This window comes from Garra rufa, chromosome 16, assembly GCF_049309525.1.
Source record: "Garra rufa chromosome 16, GarRuf1.0, whole genome shotgun sequence".
NCBI lineage: Eukaryota > Metazoa > Chordata > Actinopteri > Cypriniformes > Cyprinidae > Garra > Garra rufa.
Genome location: NC_133376.1, coordinates 26,456,794 through 26,477,632, shown reverse-complemented (window position 1 = coordinate 26,477,632; position 20,839 = coordinate 26,456,794). Strand labels below are relative to the sequence as shown.

The window sequence follows — 20,839 nt, the reverse complement described above, 5'->3', positions numbered from 1 at the left end:
TATATTTAAGCTTTCATGTTTCCGCATTAGCAGATTTCGGTGTGTAGCTGCTTTTACACAACGGACAGCAGATGGCAGTGAAGCGCAAACATACGCTGAGCTTCCGCGAGTCAGTTCACCGAGGCACTGCAATATTTAGTATTAGTAGCATTTTGGTTCCCCTCTCTCAAAATCTGTGTTTACGTAGTATAATTCGTGATAGGTATTCTATTACAACCATTTTATTCTCTGGCATTTTAGAGAAACGACTATTTAACAATTATCCTATCTGACGCTATTATCAGACAGATACCCACTATATGTAGCGTTAGCCTGTTAGCTTCTCGGATCTCGGTGAGTATTTTTATTAACACGCTTTTACTGTAATGTACTTTTTAGTATTTTATCACCCTAAAAAGAGTTAACTTATTTCTAAAATGTGTTTACCCTTTTTAAAAAAAGTGTTAGCAGTCTCATAGATTGCACACCTTTTGTTTTTATATGCAAACATGGTCTCTTTATCTGTTTTTGTGCAGAATTAGGAGCCAAAGATGACCTCAAAAACGAAAGGTACTAGCATGCATACATTATTGAAGTCACTGTTTTGCTTTTACTGACAAAAAAGTAGTATTGCTATGTTGTAAACAAGTGATGAGATGTTAGTCATGACATACCATGGTATTCTCATAGTAGAAGGTTCAGGATCGTGGTAATCATTGTACCTACCTTGCTTAATTCCAAAGTTCTTGTATTAACATTTAATACAAACACATATTTGTGTGTGTGTGTGTGTGTGTGTGTGTGTGTGTGTGTGTGTGTGTGTGTGTAAATTTGTAATAAATGTGAACCGGTATGTAGTATTTCAAGACTTTTCCTCTGTTTCAGTGGGAAAAGTGGGCTCTAAAAACAAGGAAGATGCTCCTCATGAGCTGGAGAGTCAGTTTGTTCTGCGGCTTCCCCAGGTCAGTTATTATGTATATTATTAGTGCAAACAAGCTTTTAAGTAATGTGCACACTCCCTGAACAGTTACTGTACATCAAATGATCTAAACACGTGATATGATCACGTTAGATTGTTGTTTGATATAGTCATAATTATTTAATTGAGAGTAACTCAAGAGCTTTAAGAGTAGTAATTCAATGTTATTAGTCAAGTCGCAAATAATTACATACAAATATAGTGTCATTGATAAACATTGTTCATTCCAGTCAAGTTAAATGTTGTTAAACTCTACATGAAGGATTCTGTATTCTGTTAGGCACAGTTAAAGTTTAATAAGACAAGTGTGGGATACAATGTAACACAGAACAGTATGAACAGTACATTCAGAAGTGAATATACATCATACTGTATGCAATTAATGTCATTTTAATTTGGAAAACAAACCCAGACTAAATGTGACAGTTGTGATAACAAGATGTCAGGTTAAATACACTACTCTTTAAATGTTTGGTGTTGGTTAGATTTGTATTTATTTATTTATTTTAAAGAAATTAAAACATTTATTCTGCCAACTCTGAACCAACATACATAACCACCATATTTTGCTATAAGTTTGATTGCAACATATAATCATTGCTGTAAATAATGTTCACTGTCTGTTTGATTACATGTCATGAACTAACTGATTTTACTGTACATTTCTGCCATCAACTTGACATAATCACCACTGATAAGCTACTACTAAATATATTGTAGAAACTTTCATTTTCTGTAAAGCTGCTTTGCAACGATTTGTGTTGTGAAAAGCCAAAGTTTACTCAAAATGAGAATTCTGTAGTTAACTACTCACCCTTATGTCATTTCTAACCTGTAAGTCCTTCTTTCATCTTCAAAACACAAATTAAGATATTTTTGATGAAATCAGAGAGCTTTCTGACCCTAAAGACTGACACGGAAAAGAAGAAATTCTTTTCTTTGCGCACAAAAAGTGTTCTCATAGCTTCATAAAATTAAGGTTGAGCCACTGGTGTTAAATTAACAATTTTATTGTTGTCTTAGTACGTTTCTGAGCCTTGAATGTGGTAGTTCCATTACTGTCTATGCAGGGTCAGAAAGCTTTCAGATTTCATCAAAAATATCTTAATTTGTGTTCCGAAGATTAATGACAGAATTTTCATTTCTGGTTGAACTAACACTTTAAAGTTAAAATGAAGGCTTTTTTATTTCAAAGAAAATGTTGTTTGCACAGAAATAATAAGCAGCTCAACTGTTTTCAATATTGATGATAAAAAGAAATGTTTCTTGAGCACCATATCTGCATATTAAAATGATTTCTTTCCTTTTTTCCTTTTTTTAGGAGTATGCCTCTACAGTCAGACGGTTTGCCCAGTCTAGCAGCATGAACATGAAAGACAGACTTACTATAGAGTTGCATGGTAAGTACTCTACAAGTGAGAAATTCATATGAAGTAAGATGAACAAAGAATACTTTCAATTTACCTCAGCATATTGCCTCTAAATGTTGTCAATTTCGTTTTCAAAAATATTTCTCATGAAATTTATTACCATATTCCTAGCTGATGGTCGCCATGGGATTGTACGTGTGGATCGTGTCCCTTTAGCATGTAAATTAGTGGATTTACCCTGCATCCTGGAGTCATTAAAAACAGTCGACAAAAAGACCTTCTATAAGACTGCTGATATCTGTCAGGTAAGATGTTAATACAAGCTGTTAAAGGATTACTCCACTTTCAAAATAAAAATTTCCCTATAATTTACTCACCCCCATGTCATCCAAGATATTCATGACTTACTTTCTTCAGTCGCAAAGAAATTAAGTGTTTTAAGGAAAACATTCCTGGATTTTTCTTCATATATTCTTCGTATAGTGGACTTCAATGGTGCTCAACAGTTTGAAGGTTAAAAATGCAGTTTCAATGCTGCTTCAAAGGGCTCTAAACAATCCCAGTTTAGGAATAAGGGTCTTATTTAGTGAAACAATAGCTCATTTTCTTAAATAAATTAATATTTATATACTTTTTTCTAAACACAAATGCTCGTCTTGTCTAGCTCTGTGATGCACACTCCAGTTCAAGAAAGTTAGGGTATTTCGAAAAAGTCCCATCTTATGTTCTCCTTCAGCTTCAAAATCGTCCTTCATGCTGTTTTACCTTTTTTTGTAAAGGGGGTTTGATCTTCTTTGCACATTCACCCATCCAAGTGCACACAGTAGTGAACACACACACACCTGGAGCAGTGGGCAGCCATATTCACAACCTTTGGGTTACAAGTCCAACTCTCTAACCATTAGGCTCCAGCTGCCCCAGTGTTGGACGATTTTGAAGTTGGAGGAGAAAATGAGAACTGTGTTGAACCAGAGTTAATAGAGTACACATGCACATCGCACAGCTAGACAAGATGAGCATTTGAGATTAGAAAGTATATAAATTGTAATTTTTTTGTTTAGAAAATAAATAAATCGTTTGCTAGATAATACCCTTCTCATTTTTAACCTTCAATCCTTTGATCCCCTTTGAAGTCCACTATATGGCGAAAAATATATCCCACAAAATTGAATTTCTTTTTTGACTAAAGAAAGAAAGACATGAACATCTTGGATGACTTGGCGGTAAGTAAATTGTTAGGACATTTTTATTTTGGAAGTGGAGTAATCTGTTAATACAAGTTTCTTACAGAGTCTTCAATTAAATTTCCCCTTTGCAGTCTTGGTTAACAGAGACAAGCCATATAATGAGCGTCAGCACATTTACAAGGCCATATCACTATTAATTACTCTGTTTTCCTGTTTAAGATGCTGGTATGCACACTGGATGGAGACCTGTACCCCCCTCTAGAGGAGCCCACAGGCACTGCAGACTCCAAAAGCAAAAAAAAAGACAAGGACAAAGACAAGAAATTTGTTTGGAACCATGGCAGTAAGTACCTCCCACATTTCCCCGTAATTGGTTTGGAGTGAATGTTGAGACAGCCTATCGGTGCTTGAATGATTAAACTCATTTTATATCCAATTACATCTGTCTCCTTCTAGTTACTCTTCCTCTGAAGAACACAAGGAAGAGGCGGTTCAGGAAGACAGCGAAGAAGAAGGTAACCTCATTTGGTTTCCCTCAAGCATTCTGTTGTTGTTGTTTTTTTCTTGGATTTTCTGATGATTCTACAATCCTTTATCATCCCTATTTGGGAAAAATGTTTACTCGTGCAGGAAAAGAGAATGAGTTAATGCTAAAAGCTACAATTTACATATAAATAAAGCATTCCATCTTCATTTACCACCAAGGTTTGCAGGAAAGCAATCTGGCTCTTTCTTTGATTGAAGTGACAGCAGGCGAGTTAGTGGCAGGTTCTTCTCTCTGACTCTTGAATAAATCGCAGCTAGCTATTGACTCGGCTTCCTTTTTTAATCGCTAATGTGTTCCCTGGCGTGCCGCCAGCCTCTACTGTTAGTACTATGTGTGCATCTGAATGCGTGCATGCAGTTTTTGAGAACGTGTTCCTTGGGGCTGAAATCTAACCTGATTTATCCTACAGTACATTGAATCTCCCGATGTGGAAAAGGAGGTGAAGAGGCTCTTGAGCACAGATGCCGAAGCCGTCAGTGTTCGTATCCTTTATTTTTTTTTGCTTTTGTTTTCCACTGTCATGTTTTGTTGCAGCGAACCCAGCGTCACAACAAGTCTAGATGCAAATGTCATTTCTAATGTAGGGTTGAACATTTCTGTCATACTCAGCCTTGCCACCAGGTGGCAGACTTGCTCACAAATTAAATGGTGCAACTGGGCAGGAAATAGTGTGTTAAGCTCAGCATTACAGGAAAAAAAGTGGCACGAGTCACTTATAAATTTGTGGAGGTCAGCAGCACAGTGATATAACAAACCGCAAAGTGGGCTTGTGCCAAAACTCAGAGGATGAGAAGATAAAGGGATTATTGATATATGAACCTTGACCCTGTGGTCAGGATGGGAGGTGATTGCTGAGGATGAGTCCAAAGAACCTGACAACAGCTTATCTCTGTCCAACTTGGAGTCTTCACCTGGAACCTCGGGACACAAGGGTCATGGCTCTTCAGGTGGATTATCTCACAAGTCTGACTGTTTTTTTGTGGTTATATCTTTATCTAAAGTTCTTCACGTTTTTCTTCTAATTTAGTCCAACATGATGAGCTTCGCGAGATCTTCAACGACATCAGCAGCAGCAGCGAGGATGAGGACGAGGAGGGTGAACGCCACGAGGACGAAGACCTTAATATCATGGACACTGAAGACGACATGGTCAGGCAGCTCCACGAGAAACTGAACGAGACCGATGGAGGCAGAGACGAGAACGACAGCAACAGTCAGATCGGTGAGATGGTTGTACACAGGTTGTCTGATCAATTACAGTGACAGCATTTCAAGCCCAATTTAAAACCGCAATTCAGTATCACAGGCAGACTGGCAGACAAACAGTGGCCGACCTAGATTAGCATTTAAATAATGAGCCTGATGCGGTATTTAGGTCAGATAGGTGTGCTGGTTGTCTGGGGTGTCTTTACCCATGCCAGTGAGTGACAGACATGCCTGACCTTGGCATCATCCCGCAACCCTCTGTCTCTCCACTGGCAGGGTGCCTTCGACGTCACATTGGCATATAACTGGCAAAATGAGCCATGCTGCTCAGAGCTGTGCCACCATGTGTTTTGTTCACATATTCTGCAAATGAAAAGGTTTAGCAATAGGATTGCCTTTAGTATAACGTGGGTCATGCCTTATGGACAGGTAATATTGCATTTATTGTCAACTAAATTGCTATTCCAGTCGACTTTAAAAAGATTTAATTTTAGACCAAGTAAAATAGACTAAACTTCAGTGTTATTTTACCCAAAAATGAAAATTCTGTCATTAATTACTCACCCTCATGTTGTTGCAAACTTGTAAGACCTTCTTTTATTTTCAGAACACAAATTAAGATGTTGTTTTTTTTTATCAAAAGTTTACATACACCTTGCAGAATCTGCAAAATGTTCATTATTGTACCAAATGTTATTTTTTATTTAGTACTGACCTAAATAAGATATTTTCACATAAAAGGCATTTACATATAGTCCACAAGAGAAAATAAGAGTTGAAATGAAAAAAATGAACCTGTTTAAAAGTTTACATACATCTTAATAGTCCCTTGTTTGTCCTGAACAGTTAAATTGCCTGCTGTTCTTTAGAAAAAATCTTTCAGGCCCCACTTTTTTTTTTCAGCATTTTTATATATTTGTATTTGAACCTTTTCCAAAAATGATTGTATGATTTTGAGATCCATCTTTTCACAGCTATTACAGAATGTTCAAATGCTTACTGATGCTCCAGAAGGGAAAATTTAGCTTATTTTGTCTTTTGGGAAACATGAAAGTATCTTCTGTAGTTTCCAAAGGGCAGTTCTAATTAAAAAAAAAAGATATATAGGCAAAATAAGAAAAATGTACACATTCATTCTGTTCAAAAGTTTACACCCCTGGCTCTTAATGCATTGTTTTTCCTTCTGGATCATCAGTGAGCTAAAGAAAAATAACATGCATTTTGTATGTTCCCTTTTATTTTAGTGAAATGAACATTTTGCAGATTCTGCAAGTTGTATGTAAACTTTTGACTTTAACTGTAATGTCCTCAAAAGACAAAAACTATGTGTAAATATTAACACTGCTTCATAGGCATGTTAAAAATGTGTCCATGATGCCTAAAAAATGCTGTCTAGGTAGGCAGCTGAATTAGATTTGAAAAAAAAAAGGCTATATTCTCTTAATAGATAATATCACATCCATAATAAATTGTATATATTTTACACTGCAGGTCAAGTACTGCATGGCCAACTTCCCCAATATTAGGCTCTTGATGATTGACAGAATGTCAGTCAGTTCTTATGTTATCCACAAAGGTGCTCGATATATTGGTGTGTATGCCCTCAATGGAAATCTGTCTCTGAGAGTGCAGAATGTACGACGTGGTATTTATGCAGCTTGAGGGGTTGCACGGTTAGAGTGTGAAAGATTTGCAGATAATTGGGACCTTAGATTACATGAGCATTTGCAGATTAGCTTGCTCTCAAAGGTAAAAGAGCTCAATATGACATCAAGGCCTATGACTAAACTGCACGCATGTTAACTAGGACTCATGTGTAGGGCTCACAATCTCTGTTTGATCTGCAGTAATGGAGTACCAGGTGCAGATCAACAGTTTGAAGACCAAGCTTCAGGAAACACGTGCCCGCAAGAAGGAACAGGAAAAATTGATAATGAAGGTGGAGAATCAAGCTCTTAGGGTAAGTGTCATTTACTTGCACTTTCTCTGGCATGGTACATCATGTAAACACATAGCCTTGGTGACACTGTTTTTGTGCAGTACAGCCCTTTAAGATAACCTTGAGTAAACCTAAGAAGGCAAGTTGTTGCTGTCTTTTTAAGGCATAAATATTACATTTCTGCCTTTAGCAGCTTTTACATAACTCACAAAAAAGCATAAAATTCTTTGCTCTGGCAGCTGCTCCATTTGGAGGATTTAGATGCTGTGCAACGGGGTTGGACGTGTGGTTTAACAGTGTCACTTCGGTTGCCCTGTGTGCACTATGCTGGCTAAATTTGTCCACGGTCATTACAGTCACAGGGGACAGTGAAAGGTCATGCATGTCTGAGATCTATTCACAGGGCCACAAATCAAATATATATGTGTGCAAGCAGTTAAGACGTTCACAAACGGCCAACATCAAAACAGCATACTGTCAACTAGATGAAGTCTCTCTCTCTCTCTCTCTCTCTTCCTCTCTCCTCCTTTGTCCTTTTTACAGGATCGTTTCCAGGGTATTTTGAATGCTATGGTTCATCAAGAAGAGCAAGAGATGGAGCAGGTGAGTTTGCATACGAACCCAAATGTCTGTATGCATTCCAACTCAGTAATAATATTTTTCCAGTTAATCCTACCTGGTCTCATGATGAAAACATACCTCTGGGTACATATCACTTCAGTTTCTGACAGAAATGAACACTAGAGGTGGTAAAACAGCAAGCACTTGTAATGGTTTTTGTACACAGTTATGATTACAGCTCCATATGTTTCGCTTTCCGGACATAACTTGCTCAGTAGCTCAGCCAGCACAAAAGTGGACTTAGGATGCGGAATACTTTGGGACGAATCCCGTGAAAAACATGACTCACGATGAAAGATGAAAGATTAAAAAACAAGCTAAAACCTGTAATAGCATTTTTACATCACATTTGCTTTTGTCCATACTATCAGGTAGGTTTAGGTATAGTGCAGATGGTAAGTTATTTTAAAACATCACGGAGCATTAGACTTACAGCGCACCTTAATGGACATAAAGACAGAACTCCAGTGACGCCTACAAAACAAATGTCACATAAAATATACCATATGTACAATCATCTGTTCTGTAAAAAAAAAGTTCCCAGAGGTACGTTTTCACCATGAGACCAGGTTGAGTTAATCACATTTTGAATCTCAACAATCAAGACGTTTTTTTTCCATGTCATTGTGACCAGTGTATTTTGATTCACAAACAAATAACTCTTATGTACCAGTCCTTTTAGTAAATTAAAAACAGAGTTCAACCAGCGTAGATTCCTGAGCAAATGGCTCTTATGAACAGTAAATCAGGAATGTGCAGCACAACTAGCGTAGTAAATTCAAACAAATGACTCATTTGAGCCTGTCTTTTAATGAATCTTAAGAAAAAAATATAAGCATATCACATTTACCCATCTGTTGATTCCCATCTGTTCCAAGTGTAATTTACAGCAATAGCTGAGGGAGAATCTTTTTTATGTATGAAAAAAATGCTTAAATCCATTTCTTAATTCCCCATATTCCAATTGCTTTTGGTGAGAGTAATTTCCCATATATGGGCCATTCTACAAAATTGGTGCAAACTGCTGTCCTACAACCAAAAAAACACATTTAAAAAGCATTTAAGTATTCAAATCTTAGATGTTTACTAAGATCCTTTTATTATCTATTGAAACCCACAATAATATTTTAAATATCAGTAAGCTTAATATACATAAAATCATCATTTAGTGGGTACTTTCAATTGGGATGTGGCTGTCCCGAACCCTCAATTTATGAAATTTATATTGAAATAATTGTTGCATTTTATTCCATGAAGTTCAGAAATATTTATTTTATATTTTCTTTGTAAATTATGAAACTTTATGTAAAAAATCTTGCCACTACCAAAACTGATTTTAACTACGCCCCTAAATTTATGATCAGGAAATGTTCCTGTGTCCCTCACTCTCGTAGTTACATGTTCCCAACTTTAAGAAATGTCACTACCGAACACAGTTTTTCTATAATTAAATATTTTTTGGGAATTATTCCTTAGCATTGAGTTTTATATGTGTACAGCTGTTCATAACTGTGCTAGCTAACCATGTGCTGATTAACATCTTTGAGCTAGGTTCAAAATTACCTAAAATTGTCACTGTGGAAACAGTCATGACCAAAACATTTGGTGAAGTTTCGGTAGTGATATCTTTGTTTTATTTGGGAGTTATCCCATAAAATTGTCACTACCATAACAGTCATGACCAAAACATGTTATCATTGTTTCGGTAGTAACAAAAGGGAACAAAAATTTAGTATTTTAGTATGTTTTAGTAAGTGGGTTGCAATTCTGAAATTCTGTCAATGCTGAAAATGTGCTGTCATAACCGAAACCGATGGGATGTTTTGTCAAAAATAAAGTAAACTGAATTATCAACTAAGATGTTATGATAGAGTTTAGTTCAATGTATATTCAAACTAATGAATCCTTTAAGTTTGATTCAACTTTTTGCCTTTTACAAAGAAAAATTTGATTCAAAACACAGCAAATCTCATAAATCACACTTGAAATGTTGTTAAAATTGTAGTTACTGCTTTATCTCTGAAAACCTTTTAATAAAATAGAAAAATATATACTTACAAGGACGATGTAAGCAAAATCTTAAAAGGTCAATATGACCCTTCTTCTTAAATTATATATTACTGTGTTTCGGTAGTGACAAATTTGGGGAGAGGACAAATATTCCAAAACTTTCTGAAAATACAATATGAGAATGAACTATTACACAATTACTAGAAATGTGTACCTTGGATATTACAAAAAATATTTTTTTTTTCCCCAACTCTGACTTTGAACCAGTTCTGTAGAATGGCCCATATAATATTATTGAGCAAAATAAGTAGACCCACATACATGTTTTACTGATTCACCATAACCCTTGGCCAATGTCAGTTTCTGCTGTCATTGTTTGTTTACGCCTAACTGACAAATGGCTTGATAGAAAAAAGTAGCAACGTTGGAGGTGTTGTTGAACATATTGCACTTAGCCTTCAATTATACCCCTACTGCTAGCCATCCATCACTGCTATTCTGTTCCAACAGCTGGCTTCCCTTCAAGAGCAGCTGGACTCACTGATCGAGAAGTGATGCTCACAATTACCAAGACACTGCAATACAAAGACTCTGACCAGAGGCGACTGCTGAACGCATCACAGACCTTACTGCTTGTATTAGCTAAATTTGAACAGTGAGCCTCATCACACAAGTTTCTTCTCATGCATAATTGTGTATTTGTACTATTTGTGACTTATTTGTGTCTGTAAACCTTTAGTTAACCGCAGTTTGTTTTAAATAAAATCATATCTGAAATTTAAATCTGTGTATTTGTAAACTACTTCCAGTATGGTGGTCAACAAACTGGAAAATCTGGAGATTTCTAGATGATTCTGTCTGCAGTAGTACTGCAGACTCTTTCTGGGATTACTGAACTCTATTGCCTTCCAGAATGATCTCGATTGTCTCCATACTCTGAGTTCCGCTCTCTGGTCACCCATCCCTTCACTTCTTACAGGGGATTATACTGAAGATTCAGGGGGGTTGAAGGATTAGCCAAGGCAGATTAAAGTGGCTATCCTCAACCTGGTAATCCAGCCATCTGTCAGAAAGCAGTCAGGCAGCATTGGGCTGCAGGGTGTGATTTGTCTCCCTTCCTCAGCTTGCTAATTAACACTGCCAAGGACCAACTCTCACAGGCTACAGGACATCAGGACTGTTTCAATAAAGAAACACTCTTCCTAAGAGTTTAAAATGCAAGAGACTTATCTGCTTGATCATCCTGGAGTAAAAAAGAAGATTCTGCATGGGGGTCAAGGACCATTGCCGCATTTCCCGAAGGGAACCAAGGTAAGGTCGTGGGTAATGGATGTTTTATTGGATGGGTTCTTGTCTAACCATTTGCTTTGATTAGAAGTGGTTGTACCTTGATTCTACTGATTATAAAAAAGGTTTTATTATGTGACAAAACATTTGGTGCATATAATTGCACAGAAGTTTGGCAAGCTATCGTTTTGGACAGCGGCAGAGGAACACCGTATCTGTGCCAGGTGACTTTTTTCCCCCCTACTTGTCCAGCCATATGGCCCTCAGCCTGGAGAGGATGACAAACATTTTCCACGACAATGCCAACATTAATCTCTCCATTTACCAGCTGTGCTCTGTATTCACTATGTGTGCTCTCATTCCATCAAGGTGTCGGTAACAACATGCTTTAAAAAGACTATACATTTAAATGTGTTATAATGAAGGCAAAATTGGACCAAGAAGCTATTAGGATGGCATGAGGAAAAACACATTCTGGCCTGTTTAAAAACCCTGTGTTTCTCTCCCCCACACATATAAACACGCACAGTGTAGCAAGTTACAATATGTGCATGGCGTACTAAGAGGAAAAAATATCTGCTGTTTCTTAATCCTGTTTTTATTCTCTTTTTTCCTCTGCCTTCCTACCCACAAAGCTGGTGTTCCACTTTCAGACTCTGTTGGACAACTTTGAAAGAACAGTGATTGACGACAGTCGCAAAAATAAGCGTCCCACTGAGATTTTCGTGGGGAAGATGTTCAAGATGGAGGTGTGGGAGGTGCTGCTAACCTCCATGAGAATTGGAGAGGTGGCGGAGTTTTGGTGTGATGCTATTGTAAGTGTTTAAAATCTAACTAAACCTCTTGTTGTGCCTCCCACCTTTTTCCCTTTCTATAGGTATAATCGCATCTGCTTTAATTGGATCTTAATTAATCTTCACATAAGAATGGAGGGGAATTTGTCTGATGTAATATGCACCTTTGGTTGCTTCCTACGTTTTCTATTAATATTCACATTTGCTGTTTATACTAAATACTCAGAGGAAATGAATAATCCATTCTGCAAGTTAAATCAGACTAAATATTGTCGTTAGATGGTTAGTGTACAAATAAGTTGAATGAAAGGTCATGTTACCTGTAATGCTACTGAATCTTACATTATCACCCCTGCTTTTTTTTCAGCAGGGACTGCAAAAGAAATCATAAAAAACTTTGAATTTGAAGGTCAGTGTAGATTTAGCTTATTTTGGAAACAAGTATCTTCTGGAGCTTCTGAAGGACAGTACTAAATAATAAAAAAAAAAGATATTTAGGCAAAATAAGAAAAATGTACCAACTTCATTCTGTTCAAATGTTTACACTCCTGGCTCTTAATGCATCCTATTTCCTTTTGAAACATCAGTGAGCATTTGAATCTTCTGTAATCGTAACATATGAGTCCCTCAGTTGTCCTCAATGTGAAAAGATGAATCTCAAAATCATACAGTCATTGTTGGAAAGGGTTCACATACACAAAAATGCTGAAAAACCAAAGAATTTGTGGGACCTGAAGGATTTTTCTGAAGAACAGTTGGCAGTTTAACAGTTCAGGACAAACAAGGGCCTCATGAACATCTATTTTTTTAATCATAAAAAAACACAGTTGTGGATCATTCAGGTAACAACACAGTATTAAGAAGTGTATGTAAACTTTTGAACGGGGTCGTTTTTATAAATTCAGCCATTATTTTCTCCTGTGAATTATTTGTAAATGTCTTTTAAGTGAAAAATCTTAGTACTAAGTAAAAAATAACATGCATTTTGTATGATCCCTCTAATTTTGGTAAATTAATTAACATTTAGCAGATTCTGCAAGGTGTATGTAAACTTTTGACTTCAACTCTATATTAAATGTGGTGCAGTTTAAACACTATATACCACAAAATAGAGGCATTTTGGGTTCTCCTACAGGCTGCAGGCAAAAACAAACAAATAAATCTTATGTAATTCTGTAGGAAACACTGTAATGTGATGTTTTTTTGTTTTTTTTTATCTGCAGCACACAGGTCTTTATCCCATGGTGTCAAAAGGGATACGACTGGCTGCTCAAGGAAAGGACCCTCTAGATGGCCAAAGACACACGTGTGGCCTGGGAAACATGTTTCACTACCACTCGACAGGCTTTCCAGAGCTTGATGAGATAATGAGGACACCTCAGCCTCTAATCTTCATCATGGAACTAATCTCGGTGGGTCAGGTGTATCACACAGAGCAAGAAAACAAGCAAATACATGCACGCACCTTTGCACAGCAACACGCTCATACACTCATTCTAGTTCCACTCCTCCACCTCCAACAGATTTCTCACTGCAACCCAAACAGAGCGTAACAGAATGTTACACAATCAAGTGCTACACGCCAGGAAAGAAATGCTGTTCCCAATTCTCTGACCATGTTTTCAATCCTCAACCAAGCGAGACGAGCACGCTCCAATTCTCTGTCTACCTCAGGTGGGCGACCCGTTCACTTACCAGCGTGAGTCCTGGATGATGGAGAAGGATGAGAAGCTAAAGGTCGTGCCCTCGTTGCATCTTTTGGGCAACGCTCTGGTCAAGCAGGGTCGGTTCCGTGAAGCTGCAGAAAAGTACCAAGAGGCTGTGGTTCTGCTGCGTACCGTCCAATCCAGGGTAAAGGAAATGCAAAATGACATGGAGGTTATAAGGGGGCTGTAGAGAAACCAGTAAGAAATATTCAGACATCAGAATTTGTTTTCCTCCTTCTGTAGGAGATGCCAGGAGACGAGGACTACATTAATCTGGACAGGCTTATTATTCCTCTTGTGCTGAACTATTGCCAGTGCATGTTAGAGCTGGAGGAATATTACGAGGTCATAGAACATACGACAGAGCTTTTGAACAAACACAAAGGTAGGCCAGCTTGTTAGAATAAACCAAATGGTTGTGGTTTTGCTTGTTAGAATGTCCCACTTGGTCCCTGATGGTAGATGCTGTAACTACACTATCTTTTACCAGTGACAGCCATTAAAAAGAAGACCTGTATAGAGTGCTACAGGAAAGCCATATTTTTGTAGGCCAACTTGGAAGTTAGCATTACCCTGGTTCCTATGACAAAAAGCCTAATCCAGCTGTTTGATTATTGCAGAAAATAAGCTCTATTTCATGATTCTTACATGTTATGTTCATCAAGATAATCTTCACAAAGGGACACAATGAATTTTGAAGCATGAATACAATTACAATAATCAAAACTAAATAAAACGCCATAAAAGAACTACATCACAATCACATGAATTCAATGTCACCAACATTGGGTCTCATTGATGAAACACGAGCAGAACGAATTTGTGTAAATCGTTCATAAAGCTGTTCTGACCTAAAGTTCAAAATTAATGAATTGTTCGCATTTTCAAAATGTCAGTTGGTATGAAAGAAATGTACACCTTCCTGTAACAATAGATGGTTTCCACTTATGCCACGATTTGGTCAGCTACCCGGATGCGCAGCAATATTGGCAATTGGCGGATGTGAACAACAGCATGGATTGCACTGTTAATGTACTGCTGAATATGTTGTTCTGCTAATTTATGCTGTCTAAACAATGGGGGGAAAAACGTGAAAGCTGCTAAATCATATAGAGAAGGACTTTAAGTAGGAAAGGGGTGCGATATTTTGAAAAGTAAGGAATAATTGACGACGGCCGTAGAATTCTTAGAAAGTAAGGCGGGAAAGCGGCCACAACACGTTTTTGTCCTTAAAATGCTACTGTGATTAGGATTAATTTCTTATGCAGCTCATCCAACAGCTTCGTTGCTAGTTACAAAACGTCATTTTAGACCTAGTAACGACGCGCTTTTCCACTATCGGGCCGAACCGTAGAACGGTCGGGTACAGTTCCAGTTGTGTTTCCACCTGAGCCTGGTACGGCACGGAACGATTACAAACCGTTCTCGGCCAGGAATTCTCGGCACGGTTAGACAACCGTGCTGAACCGGGCTGGTAAAATGCGTGTGCATGACGTCGCCACGCTGTTGCCTGGCTACCAGTTTCTCTATGGCTCTGTCTATGGCTAAGCGGATGCGCAGTAAGCAGATACGGTAAATATAAATATAAATGGCTGAGACACTTTGGTCTGTGGATGAAACATTTGCTCTAATATTGATATTTGGACAGAAAGAAAAATTCAACAACAGCTGGAGGGTGCAAAGAGAAACGAAAAGTTTTTAAAATTATAGCGCAGTGTCTTGCAGAGAAGGGCATTAAGAAAAGTTCAAAACCTGCCAAATTATAACCCCCTCTCGTTGAAAGCGCTACCTGATTGCCTAATCCTAACCCCACCCCTAATCCTAACCCCTCCCCCACACCTAACCCTAAACCTACCAATACTAGGGGGGTAGTAATCTGGCGGGGGTCAGAATTCGGCACAACACCGGGAAAAAATAAAAAACTCAAACATACATATCGCGTCCAAAAGGACAATAACAGTAGAAGCGGGGCTGTCTACTCTTGCGTTACCAAGGCAACGATTTGACGCATTTGTATTTACATTCCAAAGAGTTCCGTACCACAGTGGAAAATCAAACCGTGGGCCAATTCCAAACGGAAGGGCGGATCCCTATGCCCTACTCCCTCCGAAGGGCAGAGCCCTTTGAAGTGAGTTCTTTTAAGGGAGTAGGGCATTTCTGTCTCTTTTAAGCGTTTGGAACTCCCTTTGCAAAGGGAACGACTGACGAAATGTTACCTTGACAACGCTGCGTGTGCGTGCAGCATTCAGCACTCTTATCAGTTGTTGTAAATAAATACTTCTTTTCATTATTATTTTATTTAAATATTTATTTTATTTACTATTACACTTTTCTTAAACTAAACATGCTTAAACTTGCTTACACTACCGTCTTAAATTACATTTTTATCACTGACGAAAAATATTTTGTATTACATTAAAATAAAGACAAATTTAATCAGCTTATTCTACCTAAGTATGTATGTGAAGTCGAAATCAACCCCAACTTTGCTTTAAAATGCATTGCAAGAGCTCCTAACTGAAGATCATGTGATCACTAACGGAAATCACTTCCGTGAAGTGACCATGGAATGTTCCCTTCTCTAACGGCCTTCTGGAAGGGCCCTTCGTGAAGGGATTAAGTTGCTCACTTTCGTTTGGAACGTCCCTACAAATGGCGTCCCCTTCTAGAAGTGCCCTTGAAGGGCGCAAAATAGCCGTTTGGAATTCGCCCCGTATCTGTGCTGACTGGCCCGGATCGGCACGGAACAGAACGGTTAAGCATTGAGAACGGTTCGGCCCGATAGTGGAAAAGAAACAGTTGATAGCAAACGAATGCAGTTAATAATGAAGTTAGACAGACCGATTATTTTGTTTTAACGTTACCACAGGATAGTTAAATATAGGCTGCGTGTGGGAAAGAAAGTTCGCGAGATAAAACCACAATCTGTTAACGGTCTAATCATATACATTTTGACTATATTTATTAAATATTTAAGTTTATATGTATTTTATATGTATTTAAATTTGAAAGACAAATTACCATATTTATTTATGTTATATACACTGATCTATAATAGAGAACATTATATAGAGTCATATAGTTATATAGAGTCATTATATAGATCAGTGGTTATATATCATAATCTGCATGACCCTGCCATTGATTTGCTTTGATGACGTTCCAGGGCATTCCAAATGAGCGATTATTGTTAGCGAAGTCCACTTCATCGGATATACCGTGCTAAGGGAGTAGGGAGCAGTGAACACTGTGTAGGGACCCTGTCGATCAGAACGCACCTATGTATTGCGGTCAAAAGCTGCCTGGAACTACGTTCGCCATGCGTTTCCCTGAAAATAATGCACGCCATTAGAACGTTCGTCAGTCAATCAGATTCAAGCATTCAATGGCCCTGTAGTATAGACCTTTTTCCTGAGTAAACGATGAGCGCCGCCATCAGATTGAATGCTTTTCTGTTCCGGTTTCCATAGGAACCCATTCAAATAGCGTCCATCTGTTTTTAATGTAGCTAACGTCCGCTGCTTCGTGTCATCTACACACTCATTAAGTGAGGCACTGTCAAATGACGGTCATTGCGACATTGCCAAGTGATGGCGCTATGGAGCCATGTGCTTTTTAAAAACATTTTAATAGGTTTAACATTAGTTTATTTGCTCGGAATATACCCTAATTTGACTAGAAACAATGCAGAAATGCAAAGCATTCTTTCAGTTTAGAGTCGGACTTACTTCTGTGTTAAGAAAAAACGTCTATAAACTAAAGTTAATAGGTGGTAAAGATACATACAAGCAGTTTTAATTAAGATATTAGCCTAATATTTCATCTACCTGACAGGAAATGATCAGAATCAGAATCAGAATGAGCTTTACTGCCAGGTATGTTTACACATAGGCTACTAGGAATCTGTTTTAGTGACAGAAGCTCCACAGTGCTACAGAATGACAGTGACAAGACGATACATATTATAAAAGGAACAATATACAAGTATACAAGACAGACAATGTGCAAAAATAGCAAAGACATTTGAATGGAAGTAAGTATGTGCGTTAAATAAATAACTGAAAAATGAATAAAGACTGTATAGTGTTGTATGTTCCACGGTCAAGTGTTCATGAGATGGATTGCCTGAGGAAAGAAACTGTTTTTGTGTCTGGTCGTTCTAGTGCTCAGTGCTCTGTAGCGCCGACCAGATGGTACAAGTTCAAAAAGCGAGTGTGCTGGATGTGAGGGGTCCAGAGTAATTTTGGCAGCCCTTTTTTGTACTCTGGATAAGTACAGATCTTGAAGGGTAGGGAGGGTTGTACCAATGATTCGTTCAGCAGTCCGGACTATTCGACGTAGTCTTCTGAGACCAGAGTTGGTAGCTGAGCTGAACCAGATGGTAATTGAAGTGCAGAGGACAGATTCAATGATGGCAGAGTAAAACTGTTTTTGATGATGATAAGAACAAACACAAATGTTGTCAAGATTCTTGACCTGGAAATCCTGTTTCAGTTTGGCCAACCACAAACACCTTCTGTTCCCTTCAGTTTTTTTGCACTCTTCTCCTTGATTTGTTATAACTTTTGGCAGTCTGTAGTACTCAATGTTTTTCCCGGTCCGACCGATTGGTGCAGCCCAAAACGTGACAATAATTGACCATTTTGAGCAGCAATAATCAGCAAAAAAAGTTTTGTTCAGTTCAGTGGCATTGTTTACTTTCAGTGCCGCTAATATTGCTGATTGATGATGTCTTGTGAAAAGACTATAGGGAAACAAGAAGAATAACAACGTGCAGCAAATGGTAAAACAGTTTGAAATACAAACCAGTGTGTTCATAATTAAGATAATACATTAAAAAAATATGGTAAGACACACAAATCTGCAATGTCAAGCAGCAAAACAAGCTGTTTAAAACAGCTAAAAATAACTGGACACAGATTAGACAAAAAATTAGACCCCAAAAGATTAGACCCAGAGGTGGGTAGAGTACCCAAAATCTGTACTCAAGTAAAAGTACAAGTACTTATGGAAATAATTACTCAAAGAAGAGTAAAAGTAACAATCTTAATAGTTTCTTGAGTAAGAGTAAAAAGTATCCGATGGAAAAAGTACTCAAGTAGCTATATATAAACACCTTACTTCAGCCTATGTAAGGAGAGGTGTGCGGAAGCTTTCCAAACTGTTTGAAATTTAGGGTTTTCACTTCATATCAATCAGATCAGAAGTAACTATAGCTTCCGCACACCTCTCCTTGAAAACATAGGCTGAAGTAAGGTGTTTATATATATATATATGGGCGCCATTAGGGGGGGGCAAGGGGGGGGCAGTTGCCCCCCCTGTGGTTAGTCATGGAATCCTCGACAGCCCCGCTGCAACTGCTTTAGCCAAGCTTAGGCTCGGTTGTACTTGGGAACTAGACGGTGCTATATAACCCTCAAACGAAAGCAAAGCAATTGAAGATCTGGCAAACTATCCAACGTGTTTTTGCAGCGTTGAGCAATGTAGCCAATCACAGACATATATGTTGTTTCCGAACAATTAGAAACACTTGTCAGAATTCACTCACTGCTGAAAGCGCCTGATCGGTTTTTATTAAGTGCCGTTTTGTGCGCTCGTGAATCATCTTATGAGTGTAGACGCGATGTAAATAAAATATTAATTGTGTAGTTTAGAGAGCTTTATTAATTATAATGGAATTTTGTGAGATCTCTATGAACTTTTAGTGATAATAAGGGGAGCGTGCTTTGCACTTTCCAGGCTATAATCCATTTAGAATTTGTATGAAACTTTCGTTTTTCGGCACACGCAAGCTGATATGTTTTGGGAGTGACATTTGCATATTTACGCTGGGTTTATTCTCGAAATAACGGTGAAGCAATAGAAGGGATAAAAATATATTTTCCCCTTCTCCCAAAACAACTTACTGTTTCAGCTATAAAATAGTTCAGTTTTGTATGTAATGGCAAAATGTTTATATTTAGTTTCGTTTTTTATTTAGCTTATTTAGAAAAACACTTGGAGCATTTTTTATTCGTTAAATATATATATATATATTTACCGAACAACGCCCAGCGGAAGACTGATCATAGTCTGTTTGATCAGTTTGCCTTCTCAAATCATCACGACTTGCCTTAAATGAAATCTATAGATATAAAACAGTTCAAGTATAAAACAATGGTAGTTTAAACGTTACAGATAAATGTGCGCTATATGCGCATAGTTTGTGCAGAAAGTGGAAGCTAAAGCTTGCAGGACATCGAGGCACCAGCGCATCTCACTTGCATTTTTTTCATTGGAAGCAATTTAAAATTATCCGTCATTTTTGCTCACAAAGTACGAGTAATACATCGAAAAAAACGTTAGAGCATTTTTATAAAATAAAGAAAACAAAAATTATGTGCTTTCTGCCGTCTGGTTCTTGAACAGGAGTGCTTAACAAAATGAAGCGAAATGCATGCCTCACAGACATAATAAATACATTTATAGAAAGCTTTAAATTATTACTTAACGAAATAAAACAAATCAAAAGCACAAACTCTTTCATGTAATCTGTAAAGATGAATTTCTCTCTAAAGGCGCGTCCAAAAAGGAGATTGCGACACTGACTCAGAATACACAAATTAATTAATAAATAAATCATTTATGTCCTTACTCTTTCCTCGACACATTCATTGTTATTTATTTTTGCCGGTGCTTGGGGCGAGTTTTAGCCTATTGTGTGCGCTTGAACGCGGATTCAGCTGCGCTAAAGCACACTAAATGGTGTCTTAGTCGGTCTCAAAAGTGAAAGCGAAAGTGAAGTTTTGTGTTGTTTCCACCAGCGCGGCATTTTTTTTTTCTTCACCATAATTGATGGATGTCTAAATTATGAAAATAAGGAGAAGCCTAAAACAGGCCCGATGCCGGCCCGGGTCTGAACTATGACGTGAAAATTGGCCCGAAGCCGTAGGCCTGGGGTGTAAAAAAAAGTCAGGGCCCATCGGCCCGAGCTGAAGCGCAGCGCTTTAATTAACTGCTTTGATGTACTGCAATACCGTAGGGCACTGTTTTAATGCTTACATCTGATTTTTTTTTCTTGCCCCCCCTGACTCAAGAGTCAAATGTTATAATATATATATATATATATATATATATATATATATATATATATATATATATATATATATATATATATATATATATATATATATATATATATATATATATATATATATATATATATATATATATAT

The 20,839-nt window shown here is 37.7% G+C and overlaps 2 protein-coding genes across 2 annotated transcripts in view; both read left to right on the top strand.

The window, feature by feature from the left end:
* The first annotated feature begins 109 nt into the window (after positions 1–109).
* Positions 110–10,621, top strand: taf7 (TAF7 RNA polymerase II, TATA box binding protein (TBP)-associated factor). Its single transcript, XM_073820629.1, has 13 exons — positions 110–333; positions 516–549; positions 865–941; positions 2,280–2,358; positions 2,500–2,633; positions 3,735–3,858; positions 3,972–4,030; positions 4,472–4,544; positions 4,899–5,009; positions 5,090–5,284; positions 7,116–7,228; positions 7,751–7,810; positions 10,349–10,621. The coding sequence occupies exons 2-13, from the start codon at positions 531–533 to the stop codon at positions 10,391–10,393; spliced, it is 1,089 nt and encodes a 362-aa protein (XP_073676730.1). The 5' UTR covers positions 110–333; positions 516–530; the 3' UTR covers positions 10,394–10,621.
* Positions 10,622–10,918: 297 nt separating this feature from the next.
* The window catches only part of LOC141288771 (uncharacterized), a 20,584-nt gene continuing 10,663 nt past the window's right edge, over positions 10,919–20,839 (top strand). The window contains exons 1-5 of the mRNA XM_073820940.1: positions 10,919–11,149; positions 11,761–11,940; positions 13,143–13,331; positions 13,594–13,770; positions 13,869–14,010. Of these exons, the coding sequence (XP_073677041.1) occupies positions 11,054–11,149; positions 11,761–11,940; positions 13,143–13,331; positions 13,594–13,770; positions 13,869–14,010 (784 nt within the window). The 5' untranslated portion in view covers positions 10,919–11,053. The remainder of the gene's footprint in view (positions 11,150–11,760; positions 11,941–13,142; positions 13,332–13,593; positions 13,771–13,868; positions 14,011–20,839) is intronic.